This window comes from Cyprinus carpio, chromosome A2 (assembly GCF_018340385.1).
Source record: "Cyprinus carpio isolate SPL01 chromosome A2, ASM1834038v1, whole genome shotgun sequence".
NCBI classification, from domain to species: domain Eukaryota; kingdom Metazoa; phylum Chordata; class Actinopteri; order Cypriniformes; family Cyprinidae; genus Cyprinus; species Cyprinus carpio.
Genome location: NC_056573.1, coordinates 8262539 through 8284600, shown reverse-complemented (window position 1 = coordinate 8284600; position 22062 = coordinate 8262539). Strand labels below are relative to the sequence as shown.

Below are 22062 nucleotides of genomic sequence, written 5' to 3'. Positions count from 1 at the left end.
CCTGTACAGTGGAAAGTTTTGGACAATCACGTTTTGCATGTCCGGGTGAGAAACATTCGAAACACAACTTATCAGTTATGCAGTGCGTCACCGTGCTGTGCTTGTTGTCATGACACACACGACACGTATTTCTGGCATAACGTCGCTGCAACCTTGAGTTGCCTCTGTGAGTGGGAACATTACGTGACTGAACTCTATCCATCAACTGCTCTAACATCTCCATCATACGTGAAAGCACTTGACTTTCAGGCTGCTGTGTATTCTGTGTCATGGTTTGGACTACAGGCAGGTTTGGAGCAGAACATGACCGACATTGAAAAGTACTGGGCTCTGCTGAGAGTTCTGGCTGCTTAAATGTATTTTGCGCCAATGGGAAACTTGATGCATCCTGAATAGCAGACTGCGAAAAGCTGATGAGGTGATTATGCTCAGTATGTTCCTTATTAAGCACAGCTGAAGTGTGGCTCTTTACATATGCACCAGCACGACCCATGTATTCTCTTTGATAGTCATCAATTCTTCTCTGTATGTCTTTAGCTCTCCACTCATGAATAGGCTTACATTTGAATACACTAGTCAAACCTGGGTCTGGACAGTGCTTGATGAACATCCGTGTCACCTCATCACTCATATCAGCCAGCTGCTTTCCTTGTCTATGAAGGCCATCATTCGCCAGATCAGCAGCCTTGTTGATCTGAATCCAATAGTCTACTGGATTCTCTCCGACTCTGGGAAGAGTAGCATAGAAATCAGCAAGAGGTAGGCAAGATGAGGTCTCACTGAAATACTGTAACAGAATATTATAAATCAGCTCAGGATTCTGCTTTACATCAAGCGTATGATCGCTACGCAGACTGATTTTAATGACATCTTTTGCTTTTCCTGCAAGCCTGCTCATAATTTCCTCAGCTTGTTCTGAGATGGGACATTTTTGCTTTCTTATACAAGCTTTGGTTCGATCAACCCACTCTTTAACACAATACTTGTCAGATCTGTCACCACGAAACATGTCATGGTCTGACCCCACATGTACTGACACTTGTGGTACCAACATAGACATAGACTGTTCTGGTCTCCTCTTTGGTCGAGTGTGGTGGTCTAGTGAATCGCTCTGGCAGTTATTGCTTGCATTCACTAAGCCTGCTGAAAGCAGCCTGGAGACGATTGATTCTCCAATCTGCGTACCTAACTGGCCCATCATATCTGTGAGGTGGCTAAGAGCATCCCTCTCAGTATTAGGTGTCGAAGTACAAGGGAACTCAGCTGTGGCATGACCAACAGGAGAATTATCTGTTGTTAAATGTAAACCACGACCCCCACTGTGGTCATTGTGAGACCTTGACTGACCCACCCCCCTTCTGCCACCTTCACTGAAAACATCATTCCCAGAAGCTCCAGCGAGCCAAGCACCCCTCCCTCTGTGAAAACCAGTGGCCTCCATGAATGTTCTGTCCATATCAGTATCACAGTCATCGTTTTCAGTCATATCTTAGTCACAGTTATTTACAAGTAATGAATGAGTATGTATTATAGATTGCAAAAAGAGAATAATGAGACACTAAAACAACACTCCACTTGGAAAATATAAAAAGTAAAGAAAAAAAACTAAATCAGTGTAAGTGTGCTCAAAAGTCCATATTCAAACTGTGTTAGGTCATCGATAATCACTCAGCTGTGGTCATGTATCGTGTATGCGTTTACTGTCTTTGTCCATAACACTGAAGATACAAACAGGGTTCAAACACAGCTGAGGAGCAGCAACCACGGCCGATCTGCGTCGAGCTGATCAGGGATCCAAAGAGTCACGGCACCAGTGTAACGATTGTTGTCCCCAATGTGGCCTTAGCACATCCCACACAACCGTCACAAATTTTGAATGGACGATGCACTCAAGACTCTGGTTGTCTTTTCTCTCTTTTATTCTCCGCATCAATGATATTTGTGTCTGAGAAATACATCAAAATGTATTATTAGACAGGGTGATAACACTGCTGACATAAACCACTGTAGGAGTCAATGAACCATTTTCTGCTAAAACTACGTACAACTTGTAACAATTTCATGTTAACAAAATGACAAAAATAAACATGAAAATCACATACCTGAGAAATACATCAAAATGTATTATTAGACAGGGTGATAACCCTGCTGACATAAAACCCACTGAAATAAGAAAACATAAAATGAAGATGTGTGTATTCCATTAAGCTATCTGATGTTGCATCAGCAGTAGCATGTTAATTTCACAGCATGAGTAACGAGGCACAACGATAAGTACTCAACAAAGTATCCATCGGACATATAAACCCATCCAACTCACTGCACATTTGTTGATATAATCACTACAAATGTTTACATCAGAAAAACTCTTATTAAACACACTTTTATCACTTTTTTAAAACACCATAAACAGGAGAGAAGAGAAACACGCTTACCCGCAGCAGTGTGAACCATTTTCTGCTGAACTACGGTAAGCATGCAAGGACAAAATAAAGAATGTCTGCAATGCATTAACCACTAGGGGGCACCAAAATACCTTTAGATTTGAATTTACCCTCTAATTTCATGGAATTCAACATCCATTAATATCATAATTAATGTTCTTTTTAACTCCGTTACACTCGTCGTCACAGTTGTAAACAAAATGGCTTTCTTTTTTCATGAGGGGGTTTGGCGCCACGGTATCTTTGTTTCCAGGCGGAACGTTAAAGAACGCAAAACACACATTTCGTGGAAATCCTGTAGAATTCAACCAATCCGATGACAACTTTGACACTTTCCACTTTTGTGTCCCATATGCATCACACGTTTAGCCAGTCTAAGGCAGATACTAGGGCTGTAGCATCTTACATTTGATTTACAGTTACTGCTATGATAAAAATTAACTTTTATGTAGGATTAAAATTCTACATGTCACATTTGATGCCCAACAACAAATATTTTATTTTTATTTTATTCAGAATTATTGCGCCATTATTCAATTGCGTTCCATCCGTTTAGCGCGCAGCAGCACTCGTTCACTCACGTAAGCCTCGCCCACTCCTGACAGTAAAATGGATATATCTGCATGACTTTCTAACATTTACAGATGATAAATATACCTGCGACATGTCAGTTATGCACTGAGGAAAACACAACATCTCAAATGCATTAAACAGCACGAATATTTGCGGTTTGCCATGGTGGATCGATTTGATCCATGATCGACATTAAGGGCTGCTTAAGAATAAGCCTGCACCTCAAACTATCCTGACTCATTGAACATGGATCGAATTAGTGAGATTACGTGAACTTAAATGATCGTTTATGAAACCGCTTTACTCCTGATTGATTTGTTAGGTTATTTCAAGTCAGCGTTTGGACTTTAATCCCCGCTTTTCTAAATGTATTTTATGAAGCAGCTCCCCAGAGTAATATGCTCCCTCTTTTTTGTTCCTGTCAACAATCTGGCTGCCGCATTTTGAACCATCTGAAGCCAAGATAGAGTGCTTTGAGGAAGGCTGACATACAGAGAGTTACAGTAGTCCAGCCTGGAAGAGATTGGTGCATGGATGACAATTTCGAGATCTTTTCGAGAGGGAAAATATTTTACTTTCGCATCAGATCTGAGGTGGAAGAAGCTACTCTTTACAACCGTGTTTACTTGCTTGTCAAATTGTAGTAATGGATCGAAATGTACCCCTAGATTTTTTTACAAAGTGTTTTAAGTTATCACTAAGGCAACCTAACCTACTTGTAAGAGTAGTATTGAGTGCACCGGGGCCTAGCAGAAGCACCTCAGTTTTGTCATTGTTTAGTTGCAATGCAAAGATTTTAACCACCAAAAAATCAGACTGATTAAAAATGAATGATAGTTTTGCCTCACATTCATCACCACAGGATACTGCCACATTCTCTGCACTGTACTTCTTTCATTCTGCTGTTCGCAGATACAGTGGACTTAACAGACACGCTGAGTCAGCGTATTCTGTGACATAATATCCCAGCCTGAGCCTTTCCACATAACCACAATGGCCCAGTTCTGATAATAAATGATTTAATCTACAACACATATAGACACATCCACTGTAATCTGTTTCAATTTTACTCAATGCTGACATGTATACTATTAAAGTATTATGTACCCAGAGATTCTGAAAAAGTATTTGAGAGGTAATTAAAATTGACCTTTGTGTTTGTATTGACTCTGCATCTCTCATATCAGAACAGAACATTGAACTGAAAATCTTATAGCAGTATGTAGTTTCTTTTTTTAACAGCAAATGTAACATAAGCCGTTATTCCCCTGTCCCTGTATACTGCTGATTCTGTCGTTCTTCATGGTTTGATCAATGAGGCCATTACAGTTGGAGCATTCTAAAAGAGAAAATATGAATGTTCAGTGATTAGAACAGGCAAAACATATTGTGCATGGTTGTGTGCCATTCTGAATTAATCTAAGAAAGTCTTTTAAATTACATTTTTGAATTGAAGTTGAATAGGATGTAGAGTTGCAATTTGAATGTAAGGAAGTAAAATGGAAGGAATTCATATCTTAATGTATATAATCTACTGACCCTACTGTTATCTGTTGATATCAGTTGTATTATTTTACAGTACAAATAAGAATAATTAGTAAAAATCTACAGTAAATGAATAAGCATAATTAGTCCAAATAAACAATGCCATTATTGAGGTTTTGCAGCCAAATTGAGTTATGTGACTGAGCTGAATACAGATGCCAACTCAACATCCAACACATGAATCGCCAATTCATAAATTCTGAATTCTGTACTTATCTTACTTATTCAGAGTTGAGATATTATTATTCTTATGCTTGGTTAAATTCAATCATACAAGGGAATTATTACCAGAATAACAATAAGTAAACATATCCATCGAAAGCAGTTCAATACTCTCTCTCTCTCTCTCTCTCTCTCTCTCTCTCTCTCTCACTCTCTCTCTCTCTCATACTTGTATATAGCACAGTGCACTCTCCCCCCTGTGTGTCCGGGATACAAACTCTCTTATACTCATTCATCCGTAGTGCTCTGTAATAACTGCTCTCTGCTTCTAGACTACAGCGAGGTTCAGCACTCTGTCTCTGCCCTTTCAGTGAAACATAGACGCATCCTGCAACTGCAACGGCAACCACAAGAGATCAAGAGATTCCTCCAAGACACAGCACGACATGGATAAAGGAGATAAAGGTAAGAAACTTAGAACTGTGGAAGTGATTATTATGCTGGGAGAGAGTGAATATGCTTAAGGGCTGTTTCAGGAAAAGTGGACTGCGGATCTGGTCCAGGAAGTGTACTGAGCATGATATGATGCTCAATGCAGTATCCAGAATTAAAAAGATTGGTGAACTAGGAAAGATCCTGCCATTTGGACATTCTGTTCAAGGAAGGGATCATAGTTAATGTTATATAGTTGGTGTTGACTGAGAAGATCAGATAAACATGAACATTAGCATTAAATGTGTGTGCTAAGATACAGGCAGGGACTGCTTTCTCCTGTGCAGATGCTGAGCAAATAAAAATCCTGCAAACATGCCACATCCAGGCAAGGCAAGCACAAACCTGACTGTTTCGCTACTTGCATTTACTATAAGTTGATAGCTTTTTTATTGGTTTTTATTCATTTGTGTGTTATTTTATACATTTGAACAAGAGCTTGTGTGACTTTTTGAGAAAAAAAGAAAAAAGAAAAAAAACAAACATTCTGCCAACAAAGGTTTGGCCCAGGTCCTGCTATAAAAAGTGCTGGCTGTCCACTTTTAGGCAGAGATGAATGTGGGTGATGTTGCCTTTGTGGCACTGAGTCTGCTGTTTAGCATGTGCATAACAGCAGAGATTCCAGAAAAAAGGAACTCTCTCCATCACCATGTGAACTGCAGTGTCATTTAGTAATTAATGTAAAGACAAATAAGATGATCCACTATCATCTGACATTAGATCAAATGAAATATGTGAATGGATGTTAAACTGGTATATTTTTGCAGTATTGAGAACTTATGTTCTTATTCCTAAGAGAAGTGACTTTGACTGGCACCTTGTCAAAACAGTCACACACAGAGAAGGCGGGGACAGAAATGTGCTGTGTGCAGTCACAGTGTAAAGGTCTTCTTAGCTTCTTTAAACCTGACATCTTTCTGTTGACCTACACATCTTCTTTGTCCATCTTTTTCTCATACGTGCAAACAATTTTTTCTATCTTGCTGCTATAATTTAGTTTCTCCCTCATCTCTTCAATCCCATCTATTTATCCAGCATCAATGTTCATCATCCTCAGACCCTCATGTGCATGTTTCATTGTCAAGTCAGTGTTATACACAGAGATGTATTATGTATAGCTGATGTATAATAAGTTTTAAAAGCTTTAAAAATGGCAAAAATCATATTTACAATTGTATGTTTTCTTACTGTACTCTTTTAAAATATGGGTTTAATTTGTTATCTATCATACTTTAAATGCTTAAATATTTGTAGAGTAATAGATTTAGATTTAAAGAAACCTCTTTACAGATTTAATACTCATAGATGCATACATCAGTAGTGTCAGAAACTTCAAAAATGCTTTGCTTTACATTTGTTAGGCCTCATTGCAACAGGACTGTCATATATATGTGCTATAACTCGGTCTAGAAGAGAGGGGCATGGTTAGATGAAACTTTGCCCTGTTAGCAAAAAATGATCCTCTCAATAGCACAATATGAAACTATCCTGATCTACCTGTCCTTTACTTGTATTTGCCCTTCATCCTTCTCTTCTCGCTTTCTCCAGCCCTGTTCTATTTTCTTGACACTTCTCCATCTCAATCGCGTTGACGAATTATTCAGCTACACAATTCTGCTGCAACTATATATCGCTGTAATGATCAGTCCACTGAAGCGAGCGTAGTGAGAACCCAAGTGCAGTTTATTTACAAGGTGAAATCCAAAACATCTAAACATAATCCAAACAAGAAACAAAGACTTGACTAGACTTGAACAGACTAGACTTGACGAGTCATGAAACAGACTTGACAGAAACAGACTAGACTCACCAACAGCAGGTTACAACATTAATACACGACAAGAGACAATCTTCTTCTTCTTCTTCTTCAGTGAATTTTATTGGCAGTTTGCAATCTTTGTGCATTACCGCCATCTACTGGATTGAGGTGTGATCACATTGGGAAGTCATAAATAAATAAATATATATAAAAAAAAAGGATATCAGAGCCCAAGCTTCAGCTAGCGCTGCGTGTTCAGCTCCTCCAGCTTCAACTTCAGCTCAAACCCCCGAAAAAAAAAAAAAAAAAAAAAAAAAAAAATGACAAGAGACATTGCTACTTACACAGATAATGATGGTCACATGACAAGAACAAACCAATGGGAAGCAAAACACGTGACTAAAGCAACCAATGAGTAAACAGAACTGATAATCACATGACAAGACGATAACCAATGAGAACATGACACATACAGAGATACATGAGGGCAAGGGAAGCATGACACAAACAGCATAAATCAAACTACAAAATAAAAGACATGAAAACAATGAACAAGAAACGAAACCCAAAACAGGCCTTACATTTTCCCCCTCTAAGGGTGGCTCCTGACGCCCAAACAAACAAAACCCAAGAAATTCAGGAGGGTGGTGGAGCGGAGGCGGAACAGGGGGAGGGATTGAGGTCCAGGCCTGTGAAAAGGAACAGAACCTGGAGGGTGGAGCAATGACAGACAATGGAGCAGAGGGGGACCTGGGCCTTGGAGCAGTGACAGACAATGGAGTAAAGGGGGCCCTGGGCCGTGGAGCAGATCCAGAGCAGTATGGAGCCATGGCGGAGCAGGCCTACTGGGGAGCCATGACGGAGCAGGCAGAGCAGGGAGCCATGGCGGAGCAGGCAGAGCGGGGTGTCTAGGCAGTGCCCGCAGAGCAGGAAGCCATGGTGGAGCAGAGACGTGGACAGACCACTTGGTCATGACAGAACAGACAGTGAGTCCGTGAACGGCCTCCGTGGCCATGACAGGACAGACAGTAAGTTTGTGAATGGCTTCTTTGGCCGTGACAGGACAGGCAGAGAGTTTGTGGACGGCCTCCTTGGCCCTGACAGGATGGGCAGAGAGTTCAAAGGTGGGTGCCACCACCTCAGGAGGTTCTGCAGTGGAAGCCGCCTCCTCGGGAGGTTCTGCAGTGGACACCGTCGCCTCTGGGGGCACTGGAGTGAATTCACGGCCAGGAGTGGCCTCAGGAGCAGACTCGTGGACAGGGGAGATCTCTGGAGCACAGTGAGCAGCCCACATGCTCAAAATGGCGACTGCCATTACTGGAAGCACTGAGGTCACGGGAACAGTCTCTGTGACAGCCATGACATGGCGAGACTCAGGCTTGGCCGGGGACTCAGGCGTGGCGGCCATCTTGGCCGGGGACTCAGGCGTGGCGGCCATCTTGTGTGAAGGCTCTGGCTTGACAGGCATGACGTAAGTAGACTCAGAAATGGTGTGACGAGACTCTGGAATGGCTGCCATGTCGTGACGAGACTCTGGAATGGCGGCCATGTTGTGGAGAATCTCTTGAGAGACTGGCATGATGTGAGTAAACCCTGGGGTAGCAGACATGATGTTAGTGGACTCTGGCTTGGCAGACATGATGTGATCAGGTTTTGACTTGTAGACATGATAGGAGTAAACTTTAACTTAACTGGCATGTGAGCAGGTCCTGGAGTAGCAGCCATGATGTTAGAAGGGCTTGGTGTAGCAGATATGACGTGAGTAGACTTTGGCTTGGTAGGCATGACTTTCGGAATGTGAAGAGGCTCTGGTGTGGTGGGCACTGTAGGATTACAGGGCTCCTCATCCGCAACTAAGAGGTGAACCAGTTAAACAGAGTGCAAAATCAATATATTGCTCAAGAGTCCAGTGAGGGGTATGGCGAGGCATGAGGTAATTAAGAGAATCAATAAGTCCATGTTGAAAAATGTCCTTTAAAGCCACATCATTAAAATCCACCAAATAGCACAGTCCACAAAAGTCGGCAACATAGTCCTCTATGGCCCTGTTGCCTTGACAAAGGCAGAGGAGGTTAACTGCTGCGTTCATTTTTGTGGTTGTGTATTCTATAATGATCAGTCCACTGCAGGCGAGCGTAGTGAGAACCCAAGTGCAGTTTATTTACAAGGTGCAATCCAAAACATCCAAACATAATCCAAACAAGAAACGAAGACTTGACTTGACTTGACTTGACTTGACTTGACTTTACTTGACTTGACTTGACTTGAAACAAAACAGACCTCACAGTCACGCAGCAAGCAGTTTGCTATGTCTCTTACTTACTTGATTCTAGCATCTTTGTTCATGAAGTTGTCTTAGATACTCCAGATTCAAAAAAAAAGAAAGAAAGAAAGAAAAGAAAGGAAAAAAAGAGAAACAGAAATTTAGTACTTTTACAGTTTTTCTGAATTGCTTAAACACATTTCTTGAAAACATAACTCATTTTCTCAAAACCTTAAACACAAATCCAAACCGTCAAACTAAATTCACAGAACCCCTGACTCTTCTGGCAAAATTATACACACATTAGTCAATAATATACACATTACATATCATTCGTTAGACAGTACATCAAAAAATTGAGAACACAGTGTCCAGTGCATGTAGTTAAAAAAAGGTTTATTGTATATAGTAAATATTTTGCAATTATATATATACTATACTATATACTATACTATATACACAGTACAGTATATACAGTATATGCACATGCATACATACATATGTAAGGTCCACGCAGTTGGCCCAAGGAAGGTATCCAGTGGTGGCTGAAGGTTTCTTGTGAGTTTGATCTTTTCAGCATGCAAAGTTATTTACAGTTTTTCTGAACTGCTAAAACTTTAAAACCCAATCTCTGAACCGAATTCTCACTAGATTTTATCCAATTTGTCAAAATAAGGCACTCTTTCTGCTAAACTTTAAATACGTTCAGGCAGTTAGTCTCTATTTGCAAATCTTTTTGCTTAACTCTAAACACATTCTCATTCACTTAAACACTTGCACTGTGATGCATTTGTGCTGCAAAATGCTAAACACAAGCAGCCAAAATTAAACACAACCACAGTTGTCATCGTTTACACACAACGATTCAAAATTGTTCACACTTGTTTATAATGATGTGATCAAACCAAGTGTACAAAATAGGAGCCAGTTCAGAGTGCACAAGTGGGACAGGTGACTGAATGATGATACTAACAATAGATGGAAACAATCTGAGAAGGAGAGGAGGAAGAGTACATGAAGTGGAGGATGAGGAGAGAAAGAGTAAGGTTTAGAGAGTGTTATCAAGGCTGGATCTGTCAGACCACAGGGTTTTTTCTCTGTCTAGCAAAAAAGACAGCATAACTTGTAATGTGGACAAAGTCCTTAGGCCGGATTCAAGCACAAAGACATGATGCTGAGACAGAATGAATCTCTCATCAACCCTGATTTTACAATTGCTAACAGTATTTGAGTGTACTGTAACGTGCTATTCATTTAGAGTTTTATTTGACCTTTTTGGCCTTTGTAGTTGGACTGCAGTATTTTTTGCAGTATTCAAGTGCCGAACATGTACAAACATTCAGTACTATTCAATATTCAGCACAATACTATTCTTGCAGTACATAGAGTAGACCTATACAATATATTCACCTTACTGCAGTCACTATACTTTTTTAAAGAATTAAAAAATTGTTTACTCAGTACTATGTACTTTTTTCTGTAATGTTCTGGATGCTGTGTTCTCCATTTTTAGTGTCTAATGAATGAGCTGTAGTGTTTATTTTATTAACTCATGTGTGTATGATCTGAGAGCACTGTTTGATTTTGAGTGCAAGTAAAATGGTTTTGCAGTGATTGTTTGATTTTGATGGAAAAGTCAGAGGTTTCGTGAATTTAGTTTGAGTATTTGGATTTGAGTTTAAGGTTTTGAGAAAATGAGTGATGGTTTCAAGAAATGTGTTTTAGCAATTCAGAAAAACTGTAAGTTAAACTCTAATCTGACTCCATTTTATTATCTAATCTCAAGTTTAGGTTAGAATGGCAACTATTGTTGATAATTTATAAGATAATTTAAATAAACATCTGAATATTCTATTTCGCTCTTTAATAGTATTGAATCTCATTAATCTTTTTCCTATAACACTTTGAGTCTCGTATCGGCCGGTGAACGGATCTCATATTCACAAACTCATCAGTCTTGGTCATTAGACAGAGGCGATTGACTAATATTCTGGAAAGCTCGTGCAATACTTATCCTCATTCTAAAATACTTTTATTAGTCCCCAGAAATCTGTAAACACTTAATTAAGGTAAGACTAAATCTAACCAGAGGTCATGACCATTACTATAGAACACTCCAAAAAATGTATCGGTCTAAATTTACATTTTATTTAATTCAATTGCATAACAATTTTCCATCCATTTAGATTACATAGTTTTAACGTAAACAAATCAATAAAGGGGTAATATGATGCTGCTAAAAAGAAGTATTTGGTTAAATGAAATGTGTTTATGCGGTTTAAGGTTAAAAAAACACATTATTTTCCACATACTGTACATTATTGTTTCTCCTCTATGCCCCGCCTTCTGAAACGCATTGATTTTTACAAAGCTTATTGTTCTGAATAGAGAGGTGTGCTCTGATTTGTCAGCTATCCAGTGCATTGTGATTGCCCGAATGCATCCAGCATGTGACAGAAATGTTACACCCCTTAACATATTGTAATGCACTGTCCGGCCGGAGTGACGAGACATAAACATAAAAACCATTATAAACGTGATATAAACATATTTTCTAGTCGTGTCCTCTTTTGGAAGTCAAAAACAAAGTAATTTCATAGTAGCGTCACACACCTTGAGTGAGCGGAGGCCGGAGGCCTAGAGTGAGCCGCAGCCTAGAGTGAGTGGAGGCCGGCTTGAGTGAGCAGAGGCAGGGGCGGGCTTGAGAACGGTGTGGCCAGTGGATTCGACGAAGGAGCTTGCGGCAACCACATGTGACGACCCCGGGCTAGAAAGCTGATCCGGTGATCCACAGTGCAAAGTTGATGTATTTCCTCAGCGACCAGCACGGATCAGCTCCAGGCATGACGAAGTGGATAACTTCCTCTTTTGGAAGGCCAAACAAGTAGTTTCGCTTTCACAGTGAAACACACAGCATCTATATTACATGGCGGCAGTGGTGGCAACAACAATACTACAACGAGAATAAAAGGTATGCCTTCTTTCTTTGCGAGAACATCTGGGCAGCGTTATGCACATCTTCCCACATACTGACGTAGAGATGTGGGGGCGTGTTAGAACGAGACATTTTACGGGGGTGTGGACGAGTATTAACTTTTATAAAGAATATCTCTTTGGATTTGAGACTTTAGTCTTTGCAACTTTACAGATCTTCTTTATGCACCAAGATCTTGTAACATTCCAAAGAGAAAGGAAAAAATTGAAATCGCATCATATGACCCCTTTAATGTGATTGCTAGCAAAGCTAAATATGTTTTTAATGAACACATAGTTAAAACAACCAGTGTAACGTTAACGCCATAAAATCGAGGGTCAAAAGGAAACACTGGTCTCCTTGATGGTGGTTTCAAATGAAACAATATAACATCTAAACCTCTGTTAATTCTCAGTAAGAGCTTCTCTAGAAGTCTGACAGAAATTAAGTCAATCTGGCTAATAATGAGAAGCTGGTAAAGCTGTTTTAGGAGTTGTTTAAACAGATCTTGAGAGATTTCATGCATTTTTTTTTTTTTTTTTTTTCAGTTGATTTCATCTTCCTCTGTGGCTAAAGTCAGTTGTAGTTCTTGTGTTTCTCTTTCCTTCAGTGGCTATGTTTACATGCAACCAAATAATCAGTTTGTAATCGGACTGACGGCTCAATCGGAGGGAAAAGCCTTCATGTAAACACCTTAATCGATCCAATTGAGCTCAATCGGAATGACATTTCGATCGGATTGAAGGGGGTGGTTTATTCCTTTTAATTGAGAGTGTATGTAAAGATTTGGTAAGATTGAACCCCGAAACTGAAAGGATTGCACACGTGCAATGATGCAGAAATACCGTAATGATGTACAGGTCCTTCTCAAAAAATTTGCATATTGTGATAAAAGTTCATTATTTTCCATAATGTAATGATAAAAATTAAACTTTCATATATTTTAGATTCATTGCACACCAACTGAAATATTTCAGGTCTTTTATTGTTTTAATACTGATGATTTTGGCACACAGCTCATGAAAATCTCAAAAAATTAGCATATCATGAAAAGGTTCTCTAAACGAGCTATTAACCTAATCATCTGAATCAACTAATTAACTCTAAACACCTGCAAAAGATTCCTGAGGCTTTTAAAAACTCCCAGCGTGGTTCATTACTCAAAACCGCAATCATGGGTAAGACTGCCGAACTGACTGCTGTCAAGAAGGCCATCATTGACACCCTCAAGCGAGAGGATAAGACACAGAAAGAAAATTTCTGAACGAATAGGCTGTTCCCAGAGTGCTGTATCAAGGCACCTCAGTGGGAAGTCTGTGGGAAGGAAAAAGTGGTGGCAAAAAACGCTGCACAACGAGAAGAGGTGACCGGACCCTGAGGAAGATTGTGGAGAAGGAGCGATTCCAGACCTTGGGGGACCTGCGGAAGCAGTGGACTGAGTCTGGAGTAGAAACATCCAGAGCCACCGTGCACAGGCGTGTGCAGGAAATGGGCTACAGGTGCCGCATTCCCCACAGAGAAGCAGCACTGGACTGTTGCTCAGTGGTCCAAAGTACTTTTTTTTTTTTCGGATGAAAGCAAAATTTTGCATGTCATTCGGAAATCAAGGTGCCAGAGTCTGGAGGAAGACTGGGGAGAAGGAAATGCCAAAATGCCTGAAGTCCAGTGTCAAGTGACCACAGTCAGTGATGGTCGGGGGTGCCATGTCAGCTGCTGGTGTTGGTCCACTGTGTTTTATCAAGGGCAGGGTCAATGCAGCTAGCTATCAGGAGATTTTGGAGCACTTCATGCTTCCATCTGCTGAAAAGCTTATGGAGATGAAGATTTCGTTTTTTCAGCACGACCTGGCACCTGCTCACAGTGCCAAAACCACTGGTAAATGGTTTACTGACCATGGTATTACTGTGCTCAATTGGCCTGCCAACTCTCCTGACCTGAACCCCATAGAGAATCTGTGGGATATTGTGAAGAGAAAGTTGAGAGACGCAAGACCCAACACTCTGGATGAGCTTAAGGCTGCTATCGAAGCATCCTGGGCCTCCATAACACCTCAGCAGGTGCCACAGGCTGATTGCCTCCATGCCACGCCGCATTGAAGCAGTCATTTCTGCAAAAGGATTCCCGACCAAGTATTGAGTGCATAACTGAACATAATTATTTGAAGGTTGACTTTTTTTTGTATTAAAAACACTTTTCTTTTATTGGTCGGATTAAAATATGCTAATTTTTTTGAGATAGGAATTTTGGGTTTTCATGAGCTGTATGCCAAAATCATCAGTATTAAAACAATAAAAGACCTGAAATATTTCAGTTGGTGTGCAATGAATCTAAAATATATGAAAGTTTAATTTTTCTCATTACATTATGGAAAATAATGAACTTTTATCACAATATGCTAATTTTTTGAGAAGGACCTGTATGATGTGCGGAATGAGCGGTTCTTCCTTTTGAATAAAGTGGTGTATAAATGCGTGTCCCGTCATTATAAAAACTCTCCTTTCACTCGGCAACTGTGAAGTAGAGCAGGACAACCTCCCACCAGTCCTTGTTTTTGGATACTCATCCACAGGCAACCCGTTTTGGGCGCAGAGAGGGGCATTTTCACTGCGTGATAAATATGAGCAGCATGGCACAGTGGTATGTAAAGTTATCATTAAATGAATACATATTCATTTTGCTGTTAAAAATAAAGAAACCATGTAGGGCAGTGATTATTATGTGCAAACAGTGAGAAACTCTATATTTGTGCAGTGTGCGCATGTAAAGAAAAAGAAAAAAAAATATTCAGATTTTAAGCTTGTGACATATAAACGTGCACATCAACCCATCACTTTTTTTTAGCGTTCACATAAACTACATTCAGATTCATTAATCGCAGTGAATGAGGGGAAGTCGTGGCCTAATAGTTAGAGAGTTTGACAACTTGGTTCACTCAAAAAAAAAAAAAAAAAAAAAAGTTTTGTGATAAATTTACATTTTATGTAATTTAATTTCATAACAATTTTCCATCCAGTTTTAACAAACTAATCAATAAACTTAATTTGTTTAATATGCGTCAGTCATACGTGAATGAAACTGGTAAGTTTTATGTAATAGTCCATAGCAAAGTCCCCACACTGCTCAGTGTTCATGTATTTCCACGCTACAGAGTGTTAAAGGAGCATTGAAGCAATGCTGGAGTTAAGAAGATAATTATGTGATGATTGGCCATTAATGATGAACATTTGCTGTCACCAATGAGAATCACTGGCTACGTTTACATACACAATTTTGGGTTCAATCGGACTGAATTCAAGTGACGTGACATACAGCCAAGTATGGTGACCCATACTCAGAATTCGTGCTCTGCATTTAACCCATCCAAAGTACACACGGTGTCCTAACCCTAAGGTTGTGGGTTCGAGTCTCGGTCCGGCAATAGCTACCACAACTGAAGTGCCCTTGAGCAAGGCATCGAACCCCCAACTGCTCCCCGGACGCTGCAGCATAAATGGCTGCCCACTGCCCACCGTGTGTACTTTGGATGGGTTAAATGCAGAGCACGAATTCTGAGTATGGGTCACCATACTTGGCTGTATGTCACGTCACTTGAATTCAGTCCGATTGAACCCAAAATTGTGTATGTAAACGTAGCCCAGTGATTCTCATTGGTGACAGCAAATGTTTCATCATTAATGGCCAATCATCACATAATTATCTTCTTAACTCCAGCATTGCTTCAATGCTCCTTTAACACTCTGTAGCGTGGAAATACATGAACACTGAGCAGTGTGGGGACTTTGTTATGGACTATTACATAAAACTTACCAGTTTCATTCACATATGACTGACGCATATTAAACAAATTAAGTTTATTGATTAGTTTGTTAAAACTGGATGGAAAATTGTTATGCAATTAAATTACATAAAATGTAAATTTATCACAAAACTTTTTTTTTTTTTTTTTTTTTTTGAGTGAACCAAGTTGACCAACTTAACTTCTTCTAAGTAACTTTATATAATCAATATAGAGTCAATAATCGCAAAGTAAGTCAGAATAAATTCAAATGTTACAATTTATTATCAGTCAGGTAAATATGTATTATGCCAGTTACATAGTCTTAGTCATAGATATATGCATACCTGACTGAAAGATACATAGTGTGGAGTGTCGAGACACACACCTACAGGCTTATAGCTACAGAATCCTCCTGATCTTCTTGAAAGATTTCTTTGAGTACTCAGCCCAAGACAAAACATCCATTTCGCTTGATGTGTCATATTGAAGAAACTTCTGTTTCTAGTGACACCTTCTTTAGGACTTTCTTGCCTCTTTTGTTGAATCTTGTCACCTCCAATTGTGCAGATTTCTGGGCAGACTCCAACAGGTGAAGGGTTCTCATTGGTTATACACTGCTTTGTGTGAGACATCTAAACAGCCTCTTAATGTCTCACTGATTGAACAAAGATGAACTTGATGTCATTTAAAAATGTGAAGAAAGCTGTGAGATGTGATACAAGAACATAACAAAACAAAAAACACAAGGTAGGTTCATGTAAGCAGGTGCAAATGGTACAATGGGTCTCAGGTGTCTTTTGAGGTCTCATGTCATAAAGGGGTCCCATTTTAAAACAGCCAATTCCTCTCTGCCACTCTGATGGATTTTAATGGTAGTGGAATTTAAGAATGTTTGGTCTGAGTGGCTTAAATGAAAAGTGGCAAAAAGTCAGTGTAACTCACATATTGATAAAAACGTTATGCATCATTAATCAATATAACAGGGATATTAATAATAAATATTCAATCTCAATTACAAAGGTATAGATCTATATATAATTCCCCAGTGCAAGTCCCCTAAGATTTCAAGGTAGTGATCTAAAGCATGCTTATGTTTCATACGAAAATGGAGATCCTGGATCCTTTGTAATAGTGTGGCTGGGTGTGTGTGTGTGTCATGCAAGCTACAGTATACGTCATTCGATGGTATAGTCAAATTGAAAATTTTTGTAACTGATAAACAGAAGAATTACAATCATTTTTAATCATTTTGATAATGTTTCTGTTATTAGTGATCTGTTGGGAAACCAGTGGGCCCTCTGGTTTGCCAAACCATCCCAATAACAATCAGAAAGTTTACATTTCGTGGCAGATTTGCTTCTGTGTTCAGAATTTTACATCATCGATTTGTGACAGTAGCCAAGCATAAGGATATGATGTACTTCCCATGGGTTGGCAGATGGTTGTAAATAGTATATGTTATGTGTGTCTTTTTAGACTGTCATCATGGGATTAATTCTATTGTCCTATGTGTGTGAGGCTATGTGGTTCTGTCAGTGTGAAGATGGACAATAGGTGATGATGCAATGGTGGAGGTGTGTGTTCTGTGCTCATGTCTGGGAGATGGACGGAGTCTAATCTATAGCAATCTGTGTTGCAAAAATTTTGTTCCGGTGCTAATCTGGGAGGCCATATAGATATTTGAGTAGTAATGTTCTACTGTGAGGTGTAAATGGCCCCTTTAAGTGTCTTCGCACTCATCTCCCACATTTCAGGTTATGTTCCTACAATTCCGCTGTCCTGGCTTGATGCAGATGGGACCAGGCGCCTTCCTGGTATCTGTCCTCCAAAGAATTGCAGTGGTCAACCTGAGACAGAAACACATACAGAAAGAACCACAGATAATTTTAAACTTCTTGTGAGTTTCACGTTCAGATATGTTGAATTATCCTAACTACATTCATCATTGTGTATTGTAATTTTAATTCCAGATGTCACACAAAACTGAGTCTCATTGGTCAGATCTGAATTTCTGCTGCTGTTTCAGTGCCGTCTAAGTGTGTAACACCTGAAGCTGCTCTTGCAGTTGAGCCTTCACAGTCTGCTGTTATGAGCATTATGGTCGCCGTGATTTTGCCAAGTAAGACATGTTCCTGGATCAACATCTTTTGATGATCCTGGATCAACATTATTGTCCAAAAATATAGACTTAACCCAATCCCTACCCCTAAACCTAACCCTACCCATAATTATTTATTCCTAAAATCAGTGAGAAATGATAGCTTATTAACAAGGGTATAAAAGTACCTAACCCTAATTGTAAGCCTAAAACAGATATTTCCTGGAAAGTTATATCTCACTTCTGATTGGTTGAATGGAATGTTGATCCAGGAACTTGTTGTACTTGGTGAAATCACGCTCGCCGAGCATTATAGACCCCAGTTCTGCCTGGGGGAATTTTCTGGCTTGACCAGTGTGTTTATCATTCATATCATAGTGAACTCCAAAGGGCTGATGCCCATGGCTTTACTTTCAGTTGCTCTTAATACAGTCAGATCTTTGGGCAAAAATTTGTTCACCTGTTTCGGTGTTGTCTGTTTGGCAGCTGATGTCTTATGATGTAGCTCACACATGCAGATCTCAGTGTCGCATGAAGACTTGTGGTATTTTGGTCTGATGCTTATTTTTTTCACCCCCCTTTTATTATTTTTATAGTAAAATTATGAGATCAAGTGGTGTTATGTGGCTGCATTTAACTGTGGCTATGTGTAAATACAATCATGCTCTAAACAAAGGAAAGGAAGTTTTACGATTGTGTTTGGTCCTGTTGCTGTAACGGGGAACAAGCCTAAGAATGCAGCATGAGGTGAGATCTGGCTCAAAATACTTCAACACCAAAGTTTTTTTTTGTTAAGGAGCAAGATAAGGTACACAATTCAGGGTTACTAAATCCTGCATTGAAATTTTAATGCCAACCTGTATTTCTGATCAGATTACATTTTTAGTTGGTGCTCCCCAGCAAAGGGTTAATTGGTTTGCTATGGTTTGTGCCACACTATTGAAATTAAAACACACCTACACCTCCTCCCTTTTGGTACTGGGGGGTAGCATATCAATGAAAGTTAATGGTAAGGGTTAGTGTATCCCCTTTCTCCATGTAATGCCATGCTTGGCGATTATAATATAATGTACATTATAATTTGAATTATAATACAATTATATTAAAGTAGTATAAATTATAATAATATTATTTCTGGTCTCTGGAGAGTCTTTGGAATAACATGGTTGTCAGTGTGTTAGTTTTGGACAAGGCCTTCTTGTGATTCAGCCCTGTCACAGCAGTACACACTGTACATTGTATGTATAACAAAAGGTTAGGCTTAGTTGTTAACATACAATGACTGCAAGCACATTTGGAGTACATGGTCAAATCACTACTCGTGTGAGAAATTTTCCTTCTGCAGTAAGGTCTAAGTTGTCACAAATTGCATTCACATGTTAATTCATTTGAATGTAAAAAGGTGTTGAGGAGCTGGAAGGTCAGGGCTGGTGTAATGCAAAATCATTGTTTTTATATTTCCAAGGACTTATTTCATTTAGTCTATTTAAAGAGATGAACGTACAGTGACTACCTTGATATATAATCTGTGGGATACAATTTGGCAAACTTCCATATATTTAGAACTCTACAGCACAAACTAGCCTCGTTTAGTGGGCGGGCATTTTTGTATCTCTGTCCCTACATTCATACTTACTCCCCAGTTCGCACACTTAGATATTAACATAATTTGGTGGACGGGCATTTTACATACCTGTGTCACGGTTCGCAGGTTCATCGACTCATTCTGTGTGTGTGTGTGTTACCACGGCTGATTAGTTGATTAGTCACTCAGGTTCGTGGGTCTTTTCCGTTAACGTTTAGGTGTTCTTCAGCTTCAGGTTTGTTTTTTACTTTGGTTTGTAGTACTTACTTATTAACCAGTAGAACTTGTTTAGACGTGGCGCTTGGTAGAATGCGACTCGCGTTGCGTCTCTGCCTGTTGGAGATTTTTCTTTCTTTTTTAAACATCAGCTGGCTCTAACCAGTTTTTTTACTTCACGCACTGAGTGACACTTATTTCTTGCTGAATTTCATAAAAAATAAATGTGTTGTATTCATTGTTGCAAAAATTGTTCTGTATATAGTTCGTTTGTTATCGTGATCAAAACCATTGATCTGAAGCTCAATGCTGATGCGGTCATGTAAATAGTTTTCTAATCAGCAATAAATATAACAATTTCTGATCAACCCCTATCAATTGCATGCTTAAAATAACATACCGGTTAAAGCCCCGCCCGTTTTAAGTTCACCAGACCCACTTCCGGGTTAAATCCCGCCCACTTTCGGGTTAGGCCCCGCCCAGTCCGAGTACAGCTACAGATAATTCATATGGTTAACAGATACAGATACAGATAATGCTGTACTCGCTCATCCCTAATAGGTACTTTATCACAGATGAAGTGAATTAAATGCAATATTTGTCAAATACACAGACGTTTCAGAAACATTTTCATGAGCAACAGAAACACTTTTTATATGCTGCTTAAAGGCGGTCGCACACCGGACGAGAAGCGCAGCGCCGCGTCGCGTCGCGCCACATGTAGGACAACTCGAGGTATCACACACCGGACGCGCACATTCTGTACGCTGGAGCTTAATATCGAATCAAGTTCTGAGCAGCAAAATGAATGAGATTTGACTTAATTTATTATTATTATTATTATTATTATTATTATTATTATTATTATTATTTTACATATATTATTTTAATTGATAATAGCTGAGTTTTTAACGTTAATTAATGAAAAGAATGTGTTATAATTTAGTCTAGATTATCATTAGCATTCTAGATTGCCATTTATCAATTGTTTTGTATTATTATAAGCAATTTCAACATTTCTAATGCTGTAGCTACTAATACTGATTTGTTTGCTCAATAAAAACAAAGAAGCCACATATTTTTTTTAACGGTATGCTTTCTTAACGTTTCTAGGGCTGTCACTGAACATTTTACCTCAGATCGAAAATTAGACATTCTTACCTGAAAAACCGATGACAAACGCTATGTTCCTCCACATTTATGACTTCCTGATGTTGTCTTTGAAGAATCTATGGTTGGTTGCATATAATTCTGGGTATTTCCCTGCGTCGTTGACTAGTTTTTTGTATTTTGTGCGGTCCGCTACTCCTGTCCTTGTCTTTTGCGGTCCGCTACTCCGCTATTTAAATGACATGAAGTGAACACTTGTGACGGTTGAGACCTAGTAAATCCAGCAGGTGGCTGCCGACAACATTGAATGTAATCACGACAGGCAAATACTCAGAGGTGTAAAGTAACGAATTACATTTACTCGCGTTACTGTAATTGAGTAGCTTTTTTGTGTACTTCTACTTTTTAAAGTAATTTTTAAAATCTGTAATTTTACTTTTACTTAAGTAGGCTATATTTTGTTTGAAGTATTGTACTTCGCTACATTTTAAAACACATTAATTATGCGTCACTGAGATAAAAAAAAAAAAAAAAAAATAGATAGAGTACTGCTGTTGTATAGTAGAAAAAGTTCGTAAAGACAAACTTTAGGTTGGCTTGAGAAAGCCTAGCCTGAAAGTTTTAAGCAGTTGTTGCCTGACCAGAAGAGTTTGAGAAAAAGTTTGAAAAGTTAAAAAAGTTTTAAGTTTGATGGCAAGTTACTAGCATAAAAAGTTTATGTTTCTAGCATTATAAGCATGTTACTAGCATTTTCCTAGCATGATAACCAAGTGAGTAGCATGTCACTAGCATGATTAGCAAGTGATTAGCAAGTGACTAGCATGTTCCTAGCATGATTAGCAGGTGATTAGCATCAAGGTGTTGCTATGCGGTTGCTACAGTACCCAGAGCGGTTGCTAAGGTGTTGCTATGCGCTTGCTAATAGGTTTCTCACGGGGTGGTTGCTAGGGTGTTGCAATGTGGTTGCTAGGGTATCTGGAGTGGTTGCTAAGGTGTTGCTATGCGGTTGCTAAGGTACTCGGGGTGGTTGCTAGGGTGTTGCTATGCTGTTGCTAGGGTACCC

General features: G+C 39.3%; 1 protein-coding gene across 1 annotated transcript in view; it reads left to right on the top strand.

Moving 5' to 3' along the window:
- The first annotated feature begins 4994 nt into the window (after nucleotides 1-4994).
- Nucleotides 4995-22062, top strand: part of LOC109051102 (fibroblast growth factor 12) — a 213513-nt gene continuing 196445 nt past the window's right edge. The window contains exon 1 of the mRNA XM_042771255.1: nucleotides 4995-5189. Coding sequence (XP_042627189.1) covers nucleotides 5171-5189 — 19 coding nt within the window. The 5' untranslated portion in view covers nucleotides 4995-5170. The remainder of the gene's footprint in view (nucleotides 5190-22062) is intronic.